We start from the raw sequence: 17,235 nt of genomic DNA, 5'->3' as shown, positions 1-17,235 counted from the left end.
AAACCTCATTAATTCAGATTTTATGGGCCCAAAATAATTAAATGTCAAATTATCGAGGGTATCAAGGAAACGAATAAATGCTTACTATGTCAGCATGCTCTATTTACCGAATGAATCCGCAAATTGTGTTTCCGTTTTGCATAAAAGCAGTGCAGAAGCTGCAATTCTCATTTTCTTGTGACTGACTAGCACTTTCAACAGCGAGGACCTTGCAACTTTCTTCACAGCGTAGCAGTGGCTAGCGTCTTCACCTAAGAGAAATGTCTCACTGCCATGCGCACAACTCAATTTTTTTTCACTAGTGAGCTGGCCGCCAACAGACTGTCCATCCATCACGGCATAGCCAGCACTCTTCACCTGCTGCCATGTTTGTGACAATGCGTGCGCAGCCATTGCAGCCAGTCAAACTGAAACTGGTGTTTGCTGCAACCACAGCCAACGAAGCCGTGGCCGCTATTGACGTGATCATGGATGGCGATCGTGCAGTTCTTGAAGGCATGTGGACGGCACGTGCAGAGTCAAAAATGACGCTACTGTTTGCCGCAACTGCTGCTGCAGATGAAACCGCGGTCGCTTTCGAAGTGATCATGGATGGCGACTATGCAGTCGTGACTGCATGCAGCTGTGGACGTACTGACCCTCACGACCATGATTGTAACGCAAGGGTCGACTTTCCAGTCAAGTGAAAATAAATAAATAAATAAATAAATACATAAATAAATCCTTGAATGTCATGCCTGATGAAAGGAAGAAGAAATAGTGCCTTCATTTAAAAAATCCCAATTCGGAAACAAGTTCTTTTGGGCAATCCCTTTCAGAGATATTTTCCCTTTTGTGAAATTTCGTGCGACTTGGCGCCAAAAGCGTCCCCGACAAGTGTTTTAAGCGGTGTGCCAAGCACGTTATCAGTGCCAAGAGTGCTGTCAGCCATGGTACTTCGAGTGGTTTGGGGCCGGGACAAGCCAAGCCTCACGAAAAAACCATCTCCAGAAGTGACTGCCTGAGAACCACATCATTTTTGAGCTTGAGATACTTCTTGAGAGGCTGCAAAACCATCTCATTTAGGGATGCTACCAGGCTACCACGAGGTCCACAGAGCCGTTCTGACCGGCCTCAGATTTAAAGAGGGCCTCCCATTGGTCTTGCCATCTGCTGATAGTTGACACTGAGCTGCCAAGCTCAACGGCTATTTAAAGAGGCCTCCGGCAACTATGAACAATTCTTAAATCATTACCTGATCAGAGACATAGGATACAGCCTACGTTGCATTTCAATATTAATGAAGAAACCAAGGACAAAATATGGCATGTGAACTATTGAATATGAAACTCGTGTTTAAGTAATACGTACCCGAACATTGTTGATGAAGCTACAAATTGTGGAACAATTCACAAATTTAAATATGCAACACTAAACATGCTACTTTCTGATCCCAACATGTTGAATGAATGTTAATAAGTACTGTTTGATGTTAATAGTGATGTTAAAATGTTCCATTCCAAATGTATAACTTAAGCTTGTAATGGAATGTTTTTCTTTTTTGCAGTGCTATATAAATTTATTTACTTGCTACAGTGGAACCCCGTTTATGCGTTTTTCACCGGACCGAGGAAAAAAAACGTAACAGCCAGGAAAACACAACAGTGAGGAAAGCTCTGAAAATGAATGAAAAAAGTGCAGCTTCAACTATAGACAATTTATTTCCACAGAGTGCACTTACGACTTAAAAAGAGTCTAGAATGGTGGCTTGCCGTTTCTTTCGCTCGCTAGAAATCACCACACGTTTCTCAATAGCCTGTCAGCGTCACTGTGAGGTGCGACATACCTGCGGAGGAGGCCCAGAGCCGCGACGGCTTCTCCAAAGCTAGGATTTGGCAACCCCCCGGCATCATGCGGCTCGTGCTCCTCGTCGTCACCGCGCCAGGCAACGGCAACGGATGAATGAATATCCGCGGGAAATTTTGCCCTCTTTGGCGTAATCATGCTAACGTGCTAACGTTTGTTTAGTATTGCTGCGGAGCGCGCGCGTCCGAGCAGCCCGGTTGTGCGCAGCACTGCTAGCGCTGCATGGTTTCGCGAGAAATGTTAACAAGAGAGGAGAGCTGGCCCGATAGGCGGAGCAACGCCAACTTCCGGCTTCTCAAGAGTGACATCAGGACCTCCCCTGAGTTTCCTTCCTCCGTGAGTCGACCCGCCCAACAAACCATGCGGTGACCATAATCACAGTGATGATAGTGAGAGCATTTTTCACGAATGGCCACCTAGTGGCGGCCTCTCGAACTGGCGTGCGGCTTCTTGCAGCCAGTTCAATAGCCAAGCCCGGCCAAGCCCGGTCAAAACTCGTCAAAAGTTAAAATGGCGGTTGGAGCGCGTTGCCTACTTTAGCCCAGGCGGGTTCGGGTTGCAACGAATCATGCGGGAACGTTTTCACAGCTACTACATAACAGCGGGGTTCCTTATACATTGGATCCTATGGAAGCTATGCCGGGACCGTAAAGCGACGTAGCAGCCGGGAAAATGCAGCAGTGAGGAACGTAACAGCGGGGTTCTACTGTATTTAGCAAACAGTTGATATTTTGCAGTGTGTTTAAAAACTGTACTGTAAATATTTTTGATATTTTGTTTTATTAGCTGTTGTATTTGGTTTTATTAGTACTGATACTTGTACACTGCTACTTCTGCTGCTCTAGTGAGGTAAGGGCCTTAGTCAGGAGGTTTACGCCCTCCTTTTGCTTTACCTTGGGGGCAAACCTTGTATTTGTTTTGCCCAAAGAAAGAAAGACCAAGCCACAACAAAGTCTCCCACCCCTCCCGGCCATTAAAATTGCTTGTCTCCCGAACTGGGCCTCATATCGAATGAACTACATTGCCATAACATCAAAAATAAACAGAGTCAAAGCACTAAAGCCCACAGGGTACTGCAACACCGTAACCATAACACCAGTGACAAGCACAGTGAAATTAGCGTTAAATTATGGTGTTTTATGTGCCAAGACCATGATCTGTATATGAGGTACATCATAGTGGGGGAGGCTCTGGAATAATTTGGACCACCTGGGGTTCTTTAATGTGCACCTAAATCAAAATACATGGGTGTTCTCGCATTTCGCCTCCATCAAAATGCGGCGGCTGTGGCCAAGATGTGAAAATGGCAATTCCAACAAAAACCAAGTTGCAACTTCAAGCAACTTGTTTATGGATTGGATCGAGACATGCAGCTTGCAAACATAACGATAGATACCGCGAGATTTAGAATATTTGTTTTAAAATGGTCAATCATGCCGTTATTTGAATGTAAAGCGAGGGTTGAGTTCAAGCAACGAAAATCATGAAAGAAACTCGTCCCAAAGGGTGTACTGGCACGTCAGTGCCAGAGAATCAATGAAGTGTGCTAATTTTTTTCCCCCAGTGCATGCTAACATGTAACAAGAAGACACAAGCAATGAACCTGTTTTTAGCAGGAAGCAACACTTTGTTTCACTAAGCTGCCAGTGTGCTAAACTTGTGCTGTTTATCAGCAGCGCTGCAAGAATGTGCGACAAAGCTTTTCTTACGCCTATACTACATTTCATGCTTGGCAGGAGATGCTGTGGAAGCTACACAAGTACAGCTGACTACAGTTATACGAGCCTTGCGGGACAGCAAGATTTGGTTGAATTATCCGAAAAGTTGAACAAACAAACAAAGGCAAAAACTAAACTATCCAAGTCCATTAAAAAAAAATTTTTTTTTAATTTTGATTTCTTGAAGTAGTCCGTCACCGTGTACTGACTACCTCAATACTACAATTGCAGTAACTATACATGTCGTCACCAGTCAGTGGCCCACAGATCCCCAACGCTGCCATCGACGCTCACAAAATGCACAATAAGGACATCCCCCAGGGCACAGTGCAAGTCATCATTATCCTTGCAGGACAGGTTGTTGCCATCATCGTTGACCCCCAGTGAAGCAGTAATGTCGTTAATGAATTTAGATGGATGGATGGATGGATAAAACTTTATTGGGTCTATTTAAATGAGGTTGGGCCCCTAGACATCTGGGAGCCCCCTGGCCGACATCTCTAGGCAATTTATTGTGTTGCTGTGCTCATAAGGGCACACCAGTTGTGGTCAAATTAGTCATGTGGCATGCTTTCATGTTCGAACTTAAGTTTTCTGTCCAAAGAAACGTATTGTTTGTCGCCGGGACTTTGTGGTGGATTCGAATTAACTGAGATCGAATTAATGCGAGTCTACTGTAGAGCAGTCATGAAGTTCCGACTCCACTTGTTTTGCAGTGGAGCATTCCTAATCTGCAACACTTTAGTGCAACTACAGCTTGTGGACATAAGGTTACGTCAAACTACCTATTCGAGCACCCTCGTGCTTACTATAAGAGGTACTACGTTTTAGTTGCAAGTGCAAGCAGTGTGCTGTAGCTGCTAGCCCCAGAAACGTGTTGCTCCTGCTTGTCCATTGGCAAATATGTTGACACATGCGACACTTCCAGCATAATATGTCATATTTAGTGACATATAGGTGCTACACTTAACGTTGCATCGAACTAGCATATACATCCAGATTAAGTTGAGATATCTTGTGATCCTTCAGCACTGCACTAATGAAATCTGCTAGGTACTGCTGGGCTTGTAAGGTGAAAGCGTGAGTCAGCCACACAGCCAAGGGAGGGGAACAGTGTGGAAGGCAGCAGAGCATTGTGTAGGAGCTTCATGTGCACGCTACCAGTGACGGTGCAGTGAATATGCTACAAAGCTGAAGTACCAATGTGACAACAAAGGTGTTTGGCAATTTCGCTGCATTTTTTTTTTTCACTTTAAGGTAAGGGGTCAATATATTCTGGTTTATACGGTTCATGACTCAGTTTCTTTTTTTCAGATGTGACATGCTGTTTCTTGGGACATGAATGCAAGCAGCACGAGTAGTCTCTATAGCCACAGTGTTTTACTTGCCAAGAATGAAACGGAATACAGTTTCCCTTTCACTAAGCACAGGTCATAGGAGACCCACCTTTTCGGTGAGGTTGCAGGATTCTCGATACTCCCTCCAGCAGGCAGGGTGGTACTGAATAAGGCACTTGGAAGCGCAGTGCAGTTGCTGGAAGCCCTTGAAGTCAGGATCACTGTAGTAAATGGCCTTCTGCAACGGGCACGCCTCGTAGCAACACATGGCATCCCACTTTGGCGGTGCCCGGCACAATGCCTGCATCTCCTCCATCGCATTCTGCATGTGGAAGCACGGGCGAATGCCTCAGTAGCTGACAGGCTGACTGCACTCCCGAGTGATTCCAGATAATTCGGAATTCTGGACTGCCTTCACCAAGCCCGATTTATTGGTCGGCACTTGTAACTGGATGGATGGCATGCGGTTGCAGGCAAGGCGGCCATGCTTGTGAATATAGCGGATGCTTAGATGATCATCCGTGTCTGATGACTGCCGTGCACAAGCACAGATACACACTTGATTGAAAGCTGAGTGGTAGCCACATGACCAGCAGTGTAGAGCCAGATTGCTTTCAATCTACCCCTTTGCATGCTCTCTAAGCTGCTTGTTGAGGCCCATGCAGTCCTGTGTGCCTCACGTATGACTTCCTGCAGCTAAGTACACCCTTAAAAAAGTTTGCGCCCTTTGAGACTTATCTTGTCCCAAAACAAGACTCGTCATCTGGCTTGCTTGAGTTTCCTTTCTTGAAAACTGCACTCGCTACTTTCCTGTCGAGAATGCTACGTCACGCTGATAACGTGCATGCCAATATTGACCTGGAAGTACCGGACGCGCAGTGTTAAAGAAAGGAAATGCAGGCAAGATAGGTTACGATTATTGTTGTAGGACAAGATAAGCCCCACAGGGTGCAAACTTCTTTAAGGGTGTAGGGTTATCATCACACAATGACAGTCCTTTAGCAGTCGATACAATTCGCCTCTCCTTTTCCCCCATTTCGTTTGTCATAGTTTCTTTTTTTTTATCCTGTGAGGGCACCAACTAACTAAATTTAATGCCCTTTTTTTAGTATATTTGACAGCTGATTGTGCATGTTACAGAGTGCTCAAATCATGCACGAGAAAACCTTCAGCCCCCCTCCCCCCCTCGTGTCTCCATTTATGAAGACACGAGGGGGGGGGAGAAAAGACAGCATGAAAGCTTTGCATTTACATATAAACCTGAACTTCAACAAACCTGAAGTTGTGACCTCTTCGCGTTGTCGACCTTAGTTTTCGTCTCGGGCCATAGCAGGTTCTCGTTGAACTGTATACCTTTTTTAAGGATACTCAAACATTTTTCGATGTGTGGAAGCGCCTCTGAGAACCTGCATTCAGAGAGCAGCGGCCATTATTACTGGTATATTAAGAGCTTCACAGTGCAACACATTAACTCATCTTAAAAGTAACACTCATGTATCTGCATAGCTTTCTGCAACCTTTTTTACATGGCTTTACACTAATAAAACATTTAAGAGTGTTAGCCGCATTCAGGTGGGAGTGCATGTAGTAATTTGACCATTACATGATGCACAGAAGTGTATGCTTGCACATACATCTGTACGTGCTAGAGCTGTGCGAATACAAACTCTTTTTTAAATACAAATAGTAAGAATCAAATATCTAACAGCCAAACGCAGATGCATTTTTTAACAGCAGGAATTCCTATACAACTAGGTACCACATGAGCAGTGAGTAGCGCAAAATATACAGCTATCAGGGACAAGGAAGCAGTCTTAAAATATCAGTCATTAAAAGAACTGCATGAATAGCTTCTCAACCATTTTACATCCTAGTTGCAAACGAGGTTTCAAAGAAAGAATGACTGCTGTACGACTAGCTTTCATTAAACACTAAATAAATGGTTGCTGAAACAACATTGCAGGTTGCGGAAAATGAAAAAAACCAAAAAGCTGCTGAAGCATTTGTATGCTGTAGACACATGTAAGAGGTCTTATTGCAAGGAACACATCACAGGTTGTAGTGTAAAAGGTAAAGCTGCTTGAAATCGAAATTCGACCTTTCATGCAAATAAGTATATTGGCCAATAAATTTTTCTTACACAGAAAGGGTAGAGTCGCTGATAGTATTTTCTTACATGGAAAGGGCCGAAAAATTTTCCGAATAATTGGGTTATCGGAAAAAACACATTTTGAATTAGAAAAAAAATTCATTTTGTTGAATTTGAGAGTTGCTGATGAATGATAACAGTTTTATGAGGAGTCGATGAGACTGTCAAATAGGCAGTACAAATGCAACGATAGCCACGCTGTCGTGTCCACTCTATCCCTGCGGCTGATAAGAGTTGTCTGCAGTGGGACGACGCTGTCACGAAATGCGCTGGCAGCAGTGAGCAAATTAGTTTTCCTCTCGCCTCAATCAGTCTCCGAAACTTCATGTTACACAGCCCTCAATACTAAGTGTGCGTGAAGACAGCGCACATGATGCCACACCATCTCAGTATGGCCTCTATGTACACACGTGGGAGGTTAAAGTTAAAAATGGGTGGGCGGGCTGCATATGCAGTCAACCGCGCTGACAGCTATGGCAGCACTAAAAAACGAGGCGCGCACCCCCCCTCCCCCCCCACACTCTCTCCCTCCCACAATTTGATAATCCCAAGGCCTCACACTTAACAGCGCAATGCTAAAGCCCCAAAGCAACCACGGCAGGCAAGACTGAGGTTGGCAAGTTTCAAGAAGCCTTACTGGGCTATGACAGCCTTAATATGCAATACACTTGAACCTCATTATAACGAAAAAGAGATCCACGTATTTTTCAAACTTGTTTGAATGAAGTGAAATTGTCCTGCCAATTGATACAACTAACTAGATTTGTTTCCGAAACCAAAAAAATACCCAGCCGTTGAGCGCCAAGTACATTGCTTTTTCCGTGGGGTTCGGCACAGCAGTTCAAAACTTTCGCGTCTCCGAAATGAATATGCATTCGACTTCTTGCCGCCACGCGCAGCTATGCACCATGCACAAAGCAGCAGCTCACTGTCGCACTTCTCTAGCAACCTTTCTCTAGCACTTGCCCGGTTATGCGCACACTCCTACCGCACAGCGTGCTGTGCAGGCAGGCAGGCACAGCTGGATGTGGCCTCCGATATCTCCTAATGCAATCTTGAAGATCATACCTAGGCTGTGCATTCACTTCTCTCTCTCCCGGCAGTTGGCAGCTGGCCATGCCCTCCGAGATTGCAGTGGCACCTACGTAATCTTGGAGGCCACAAGCAGTAGTTCACCTGCCTCCTCGATCTTACAGCGGAGCACTGTGTTGTGTGCCGCTCGACCGCAACAAGCGAAGTAGAAAGAAGTGAGAAACCATCCAGGGTGTCTACCAAGTCGACATTTCCAAATTCCCAGAGTTTTTCCAGGTTTTCCCTGAGCACCTTTGCAAGATTCCCTGAATGAGCCATAACTTTGTTTTATTTATTTAGAACATACTGCAGACCTTTCGGCCCAAGCAGAGAGGCAATAGAATGCATAAAAACAAAAGAGAACAAATTAGGGACAAGCAAATACAAATTTATACAACTTTTAGTCACACTGTGTCTGCAAACTGTCGTTCCAGACAGGCTGCCACCATGTCACCCGATGCTGTCACTCTCTAGTAAACATGTTGAAAAAAACAAAAATGACTTAATCCAGTTTGAATAGTAAAAAGTAATATCTATTTTATTTAAAAAGAAAACAGAAGGAAGGTGCTAGTAAAATACACAGCAAAAGAAATGGCAAAATCAATTTCAGATACGAATGAAAAGAAGATGCAAACATAAGTTAATATTTTTGAATATAAGCTATTTCTATCAACTGATAGCAAGCTCATCGGTATGAGGCCTGAACTTTGTCACAACTAATATTCTCTCAGCAGCTGGGAATTCAACCTGAACTGTCCTGACATACTCTCAACCTGTACACAACATCTGGGTTCGGTTTCACTGCTTTAAAGAGTCTATTTTGGTTTGGATGAGGGACACCTGCATCTGGGCGTCAGCCAACACTGTGCTTCTTGAGTTTAAGCTCCTTCAAAGAGGCGGCGGCACGCATCCTTTCCCGTTAATTCCTCAGTGTGTTGGTCCTTTTGGTTCTCATCCTCCTTGTGCCACGCGTTCACCCCATGGATCAATTGAAGCATCCTCTTGGTCGGCTGTACAGTCGACGTCCAATTTTTCAGACTCCCTAGGGGCCGCAAAAACATCCGAAAAATCGGGCAGTCCGAAAAAAATGAATGCATGTCTTGAACTACCCTTAAGGGCTAAAATTGCCTCAGGCACGTCCGAAAAAGCTCTTAAGGCCTGCCTGTATACTTATTAGGCATATCGGTGCTCGTACTGTGGCAGGAGACGGGGGTGCAGGCGTGTATAATTAAGGAATACATACTGTGTCCCGTGACAATTGCTCCTTCCCACGCTTGTTATGCTTCGCCGAGTAACAATGTTGTACTGAGGTGAAGCTAACTTTCAGGGACTAGCATTATTTAATGCGCTGTGCTTTGCGAGCTTCAAAGCCACTCCAAGGATTACAAAGGTGGAGTTGGTGCCATTGCTGACAGCAGCAAATTCATTCAATGAAAAACACAGCACCGCACAACAAGACGCTTAATAGCGAACGTAGAAGCAGCTAGGCCTAACGTTGCCGCTGTGGTGGCTACGGCTGCCAGCAGATCTGCACGCGAGAGTGCCGGTTCGAGGCGGCGAGATAATCAAAATGGCGGCGGTGGTGGCTTTGATTAATGCCATTTCAGACCTGCAGTCAGGGTAATATACATTGACTGTATGGAGTGCATGGTGGTGCCGCAAAGCCGTGCAAATTATTGGGCATGTCCGAAAAATTGGGCGTCTGGAAAATTGGTCGTTAACTACTCTGGCAATACCTCGGGCCGATGACACGGCATCAATGATGATTCGTTGCGATTCCTCTGTTACTGGAGCCAACATTAACACAACTTTCGTTTTCTTTCAATAAAGTTCCAGATAATTTTCCCTGATAGAAGCACAAATTCCCTGAGTATTTCGAGACTATACAAATTCCCTGAGAATTCCCGGTTTTCTCGGTTGGTAGACACCCTGCCATCATAATGGAACACAAGGCAGCTATCTAAAGGCTGTTGCGTCAGGTGTTAAAGGGACCCTGAAATGATTTTGACGATTTTCTACAAACGTATTGAGTCTTTAGAGCAGGTCCTTCTGATCATTAATTGACGCATCTAAGTGTTCCGCGTAAAGCATGTAATTTATTATAAGGTTTTAAAAATGTACATCGCTGCCGATCGCAGAACACTGCTCGGCTGAATTTTCAGCCGCCCCTACCCATTTGATGTCATCCACCTAATTGATGTCAGTAGGGCGAGCTATCAGATTGGCTGCCCAAGACGTGTCATCGATAATTTTTCCAACAAATGTTGTTCGTAATAGTTGCAATGTGAGTTAATTTGTTTCTATAAAAAGAAAGTAACAGAAAGAGAATGCACAAGAACAATTTCTCAGTACACTTAAAGGGACACTAAAGGTTACTATTAAGTCAACGTGGACTGTTGAAATACCATCCCAGAAACCTCGAAACGCTTGTTTCGTGCCAAGGAGAGACTTATTTTAAGAGAAAATGCGTTCTGAAGCGTCCGCGTACCTCTAGCGCAGTTCAAATCGCCCGCCCTCCGATCGAGGAGAACTGACATCATGGTCTCATAGTGACGTTGCGCCATCGGTGAGTAGAACGGCGTCCGCAGATGGCGCTACGGCTTTTCTGCGCAAAACGCGAACGCGCGGCCAGAAACAGAGCCAAGACAGAGCCGACAGCAGAGCGAAAGCGGGAGTATGGTGGCTAGCGGAATGAGAAACGAATTACGTCCCACATTACGTCCCACGGCACACGGAGAGTCCGTTTTCGTTAAACTATAGGCTGCAGCGAGCTCGCAGCGTGGTCGGCGTGGTCTATGAGAAGCGACGAGCCTTTTCGCACTCGCAACAGGGCATAAAAATGTGCGAATCGACGCAAAACTCGGCCTAGAAACGTGCTTCGCCACAGCCAGGGCTCAATACGACCCAAGCTGGCACGACCCAGATGTCGTTTCCCGCACCGCCACCAGGCGCCGCTACTATACCTCACACTCCAGCGCAAGACGCCCATAAGCTGGTACTTCATTCTATGACGCTAACTTCGACGCTCGTCGCAATGGACCCTGACACCGACAGATTGGCTCGCGATGGTGGGCTCAACTTCAGCGATTTGAGCACCGACGAGCGCGACCTGCTTCTGAGGGCTCGCACTGCCGGCGTCGTTGCGTACTACGACGGCGGCCTCGACACCGGCTCTCCGGAGCGGGAAAGCAACGAGGGCTTCCCACGACATCACATGGACGTGGCATTCTCGCTGCTTGTTCCAAATGAAAGTTTCGCGAGCAGAACCCTCACAGTACGACGCGATAACGAAACTACTGAAACTCCAAAGCGTGCGCGGCGCAGAGTCGAGCGAAAACGAAACCTTTCGAACACCCATATTACTGAAGGGTAACGTCAAAATGTTATTTTTTCCTAGAATCGAATAGACGTAGACAAGTAGCATTTTTTCCGGCTTATAATCGAATGAAATGATATTTTTAATACGAGTAGTTGAGTATTAGTAACACAAATTATGAGGAGACCTTTCGTCATCGGGCTAGTACCGGAATGTCGCTGGGGGGTCTCAAATCGTGTCATGCATTTACCTCAATTTCTCGGTTACTAAAGCTCTGTTCGCGATTATATTGACGCCTTAGACGTTCTAGAACATTGCTCTACCACTTTAACTTGAGTTTCTGGTAACCTTTAGTGTCCCTTTAAGCACTTCCGGCACACAGCAAGTGTCGTCTGCTTGTGTTATAATGTGCTTCGTTTTGAGAAAGCTCCGTGGTCAGAGTCGGTATGCCTTTTTGCAAGCACCATGATTCGCCTTTGTTTCCTTGTGGGCTGAAGACTTAGCGACTGGCAATATGTCAAGCTGCGACATCGCGTCCCTCTACAAGGCAGCAGATGAGTGGACTAGCTCCAGCACATCGGACTGTTGCTATCTGATCGGCACCAGGATTTGCACGTCTGCGGCCGTCGCTTAACACCGGAGGATTACTACCACAATATTGTTTCGCGAGTCCGGTATTCTGGTATATGCAAGCGCAAGGGGACAAAGCCTGGCCATTTGACCATGCCGTTTCACAGGATGAGCAGAAGTGCAAACGTGAATGGTCTGCACGGTGCAGCTACCTGGTGGCACAGTGCTCAACCAAACACAGCAGCAGTAACGAAATGTATTCTTTGCTGCTGGTGTAAACATTTTGCAGGATGGCAATCGATAACACATTGTTTTTGTAAATGTTTAAAATGTTTTACACTTGGTTAGAGCAATATTAGCTCTTTGTTTCGCTGGCTAAGCTCTGCGCCACCAGGTGGCTGGACCACGTAGACCAATCAGGCTGCTCACGTATGCCTGTGCTAAAGTTCCTTCATCAGTTTAGCTTATGCCTCCACCGTTTCATCAAAATGCCCAGCTCGCCTGTGGTTACCGGAATACCAGACAGGTTCGGCGCTACGACACAATGTTAGCAACACACGCTGCTTCGATAGATCTCGCTTGGGGTCGACTGCCAAGCAGCTGGCGGAGAGGTTGGAGAGGCTTCGTGCGCTTGCTCCTGGAGAACCGGAAGTAGATGATATGGCGTGGCATCATGACGTGGAGCCAGTGAAGGCAGGGCTTAGCCCCGATCACTCGGCGAACGAGTTGAGGAGAAAATGCATGGCTATGGAGGAGGGCAGCTTTTAATAGTCCGTAATTCTCTTAATTTGAGACGCTTTGCACCATGCCTTACACAAACTGTGGTGTGAACGATTAACTTTAGCTGCACCCTACGCGTCTACAAAATTTGACCGAATCGTTTCAGGGGCCTTTTAAGTCGAGTGTTGCACATGCCGAAGATGCTTTCGTTCTTTTAAATTTCATCGCATGCATGGCAGTGTGGCGGTTTTGCAGGCCACAAAGCCATCTTGTTATTTCAACGTTTACAACTGTGCACCCCATTGGACATATATTGCAGTTAGTGACAATAGTGGATATAATGAAGTAATTTTGGCTCTCCCTTCAATTTTGTTATGACAAGGTTCAAGTGTGGTACTTTGGAATTTGTGGCGCCACGATGACATATAATCAAACCTCGATACAACAAACACACGTATAAATAAGTAAAAAAAAATCTCACTGCTATTATAGTGCAACAGATGTATATTTATGACAAATATTGGACATAACGAAGCTATTTTTGTGTTAGACACGACTTTGTTATAACAAGGTTATAACAAGCGCGGGGGTTTCGGCACAAAATTGGCAAAGTAAATATAACCATAATTTTTGCTAGTAATAATAAACCTATTATTATGAAAATAACAAAAATGACAGTTTTGGAGCAATACTTTATCACTCTAAACTAACTTGGTGTTTTCGTTATGTGCCCAATTAACGTTCAACATAGCACAGTGCACAAACATTTTTGCACTCAGCCCAGATCCTTATGCAGTCACTGCAGCTGGCAATCAAACCAGTAACCCCTTGCTCAGAGTGAACATGGTAGATATAATGCTATCCGCTATGATGCAATTAGAGCTAGCTTGCCCACGTTGGAAAGCAACCCTCACCTGTTCATTTTGACCAGGGCCTTTGTGACGCCATAGTACGCCAGAGGAAACACAATGTCCTTGTGATTGCTGATGATGCCGAGAAAATATTCGACCGAGTTCTTCAAGTCCTACAGAGCAAAGGCAACAATGAGCGTGAGGGCCACAGCGGCCTGCTAGACAATGCAGCTAGTCGCAATCTCTACCTCCAGGGCTCCCATTCCAAGCAATGCATGTCCGGCTGCATATTCCACGAGTACCACGTCCAGCTCGGTAAGAGTTTGCTGAAGAAGACAAACCATGAACAGATAAAAAAATTATGCAGATCCGACACACATCTTGGAATCTATGTGAAGCGAAGCTTTCATGAAACAGTTAATCAAATGCTATAAATTTGGCCATTTCATTCCTGTTCTCTTTGGCGTAAAGGAAACCGAACCCCCTACATCTGCGCTCTGCAATGTGACACATGTGGCAGTCATCTCAAAGAGCTTGCTGGCGCTCGCCCGATAAAAGTATACCTGCAACTGTGTCCTAACAGAGCACTTGGCTACTGCGCCAGAGGACCGAGGTTTGATCCCACCATTGGACATGTAATGTAATATTTATTTCACACTCCAGGAACATTTCCATTGCCGTCGTCGCCGTGATGTTCTGTATAAAGTCCAAGTGCAATAACTTTGTTAATAACTTTGTCCAAGGCAATACCTTTGTTCCCCCACAGCGTATGCTGTGGGGGAAGTGAAAGCGTGCGAGGGTGAGCCTAGGATGGTGGCTTGATCTCGTGCTTGCAAGGGAGGAAAGCGGGGAATAAGCGTGCCATCTTCGATTGTGCGCAAGGCACCAGGGGTGGGGCCGCTGCGTATGGTGTGACCGAGCGCAGTCATGCGGGCCCCACCTTACAGTTATTTACTATGGGAACAGTCTAAGTGCGCCAAGGGCTGGCAGCAATTCGCATGCGCTGTGTTTTCACAGCTTAGTTCGCTTTGAAGTGAGGAGGAGCACGAAGGTCTTGCGCTCACTGCTGCTGCTGCTCTTCCTCGCGCCATCGCTCTGACAGCGAGTGTCCGCGGTCATCGAGTGAGATGTTTTCATGTTTGTCTGGGCTCATGTGACACCACGCTTGATAATTTAGTTTGTAAGTATATGTTCCTTTATTATGACCGATAAAACTATTATCTTTACTTCATATAGCGTGTTTGCTATTGCAATTGATGCTTCACCTTTTGGGCAATACTGTGACTTCGTTTTCTTGCAAAGCGTTATGGCGTTCGGGTGGCATTTTCTGCACCACACAGGCTTAGTCGCATTTGCTCCATTGTGCACAGAAGGGCCCACTGTGTCTTTAGAGTAGTATCAGAATTCCCCTAAACTGTGGTCACATGTACGTTGGCCAAACAGGCAGATGTGTCAACATATGCCTAAGAGAACACAGAAATTTGTTAAATGGTGTGCCATCCTCTCATCTCGCCTTACATTCTAAATCATTTCTGTGTAAACCTATCTTCCAGAAACAGTAATTTTGTTCTGTCACCCTAACCAAACCACACGAGAAATCTCGGAAGCCTATCATATCACCAAGAATGCCGCGCTGGGCGTAAGCCAACCATCCTTATTACTACATGATAAAGAATTCAATTTTACTAATTGATACTCACACATGCCTTAGATGCATGCTGTTTTTATACCTCATCTTGACATGCCCGAAGTGTCCATTTTCTATATATGTACTTTTCCATACGTGCGTTAAAACATCAGTTGTGAGTCGGTGTGTGTGGTGTGTTTCTTTTCCTACGTCTTTCGTGTTTTTAGCGCTCTAAGTTTTTATTAATATGCGTTACCAACCAGCTCACCTATCCATCCTTTCTTTTTCTCTTTTAGTATGAGTTATTCGGCAACACAGCAGCCAGCAGCCATGGTCAGGAAGCTCCGAGAAGGTTGGGAAAGAAATCTTCCCTCTAGGAATTGTTCTATGTTTCATCTGTGTTGGCAATACAGTCATAGTCAACTTTCTGCAGTAATGAAGGGAAGCTTCCGCACATGTCAGAACCCTTTTCATAATTCTAACGCCAGCTTTCCTGCGAGACTCTTTTCTAGTCAACTTTGCCAAACAGCATGTAAGTAACAGATGCTTGTATATTATGACAGGTAAAATATAATAATAATAATAATATTTGGGGTTTTACGTGCCAAAACCACTTTCTGATTATGAGGCACGCCGTAGTGGAGGACTCCGGAAATTTTGACCACCTGGGGTTCTTTAACGTGCACCTAAATCTAAGCACACGGGTGTTTTCGCATTTCGCCCCCATCGAAATGCGGCCGCCGTGGCCGGGATTTGATCCCGCGACCTCGTGCTCAGCAGCCCAACACCATAGCCACTGAGCAACCACGGCGGGTGACAGGTAAAATATAAACCTGCCCTGCAGTGGACTTCACTTCAAAACCACAATGCTAAGCTACCAAATTTTTGGGAATATCATTGTGAGCAGCTTTGTTTGACGACTTAGGCAAAAAGAAAGCTGGCAGACTCGTTTGGCCATGCCGAATCACAACCCAAATTCCATCTGATCACAGAGCCTCAGTTAGCAAACGGTTGGCTAAAAAGGCTTCTATTTCTTTCGACATAATCACCAACCAAAATTTAAAGAAGCGCAGCAAAAGCAAAGCTTAACAACTCACCTTTTGAGCCAGCACTGTCTTGAAACCTTGCAATGCTACCTTATACAGGCCATTTATAAGGTCATCACACGATTTTTTTAAAATGTCCTTGGTCTGCTTGTCACCAACAGGTGGCATCTGCAAATTGCAAAATTGACAAGTGCCCACAAACACAGGGCTATTAGCAATGTTTGCTGGAATTGACCCCAACCTGTGGCCAAGGCGCCAGTTTAGCGAAGCCAGAATATAACACAGACTGGAACAAATTTTATGGGTTTACCAATGCGTAAGAATCACTATAGGCACTATTAAGCTTGACGCAAGTGTTTGGCCCTGGCTTAGCTGGAGAAGCCTGCACTTCTTGCCGGTCGGCAGGTCCCTTGAATGCCGTAGAAACTCACTTAAGGAAAGGTCTCAGTAGTTCTGAAGAGAGCAAGGAGACGGCAGCACATGGCGTCACTTCACCAATGGCTTACTCTGACCAATCAGGCCGGCCGGCCGGATCCAATAAGGGTCAGAGTTTAAGAGGCCAAAAATGGTTGCGAAAACACTTCGCACGCACAATCAATTTCTGCTTTTGATACAACCGAGCATGAGAATGGTACACCACACGTGCGCGAAGTGACTGTCAGGTATGACGCCGTCTGCCGGGTGGTAGAGCACATGCCCGAGGAGCCGTCGCGGTCATTCCCGCACAAAGGCTTCCCTCGCACCGACAAACTCGCAACATTCGTGAAAAAAAGAAAAGGGGCCCACGGTATACTCTCTTGACAACAATGTACAGGGGTGTGACTACCCAAAGTCATCTTGGAGCAATTTTTGGAGCAAGTAAAAATTCGTTATGGAGCAGTCTGGAGCAGAAAAATTGCATTTGGAACAGCTTGGAATAGACTAAATTAATTTTGGAGCAATTTGGAGCAGAAAAAATTTCATTTTAAAGCAGTTTGGAGCATGC

At 45.5% G+C, this 17,235-nt stretch overlaps 1 protein-coding gene across 5 annotated transcripts in view; it reads right to left on the bottom strand.

Moving 5' to 3' along the window:
- Positions 1 to 17,235, bottom strand: part of LOC142583223 (uncharacterized) — a 184,903-nt gene that overhangs the window by 120,758 nt on the left and 46,910 nt on the right. For all 5 annotated transcript variants that reach the window (XM_075693591.1, XM_075693590.1, XM_075693593.1 and 2 more), the window contains 5 exons: positions 16,302 to 16,418; positions 13,826 to 13,903; positions 13,641 to 13,750; positions 6,177 to 6,306; positions 5,010 to 5,222 (listed from right to left, as the gene is read on the bottom strand). In XM_075693591.1, the coding sequence (XP_075549706.1) occupies positions 5,010 to 5,222; positions 6,177 to 6,306; positions 13,641 to 13,750; positions 13,826 to 13,903; positions 16,302 to 16,418 (648 nt within the window). The remainder of the gene's footprint in view (positions 1 to 5,009; positions 5,223 to 6,176; positions 6,307 to 13,640; positions 13,751 to 13,825; positions 13,904 to 16,301; positions 16,419 to 17,235) is intronic.

The sequence above is a fragment of the Dermacentor variabilis genome, chromosome 5 (genome assembly GCF_050947875.1).
Source record: "Dermacentor variabilis isolate Ectoservices chromosome 5, ASM5094787v1, whole genome shotgun sequence".
In the NCBI taxonomy this organism is placed as follows: domain Eukaryota; kingdom Metazoa; phylum Arthropoda; class Arachnida; order Ixodida; family Ixodidae; genus Dermacentor; species Dermacentor variabilis.
Note: the sequence above shows the minus strand (reverse complement) of the source record. Positions and strands in the feature narration are given on the sequence as shown.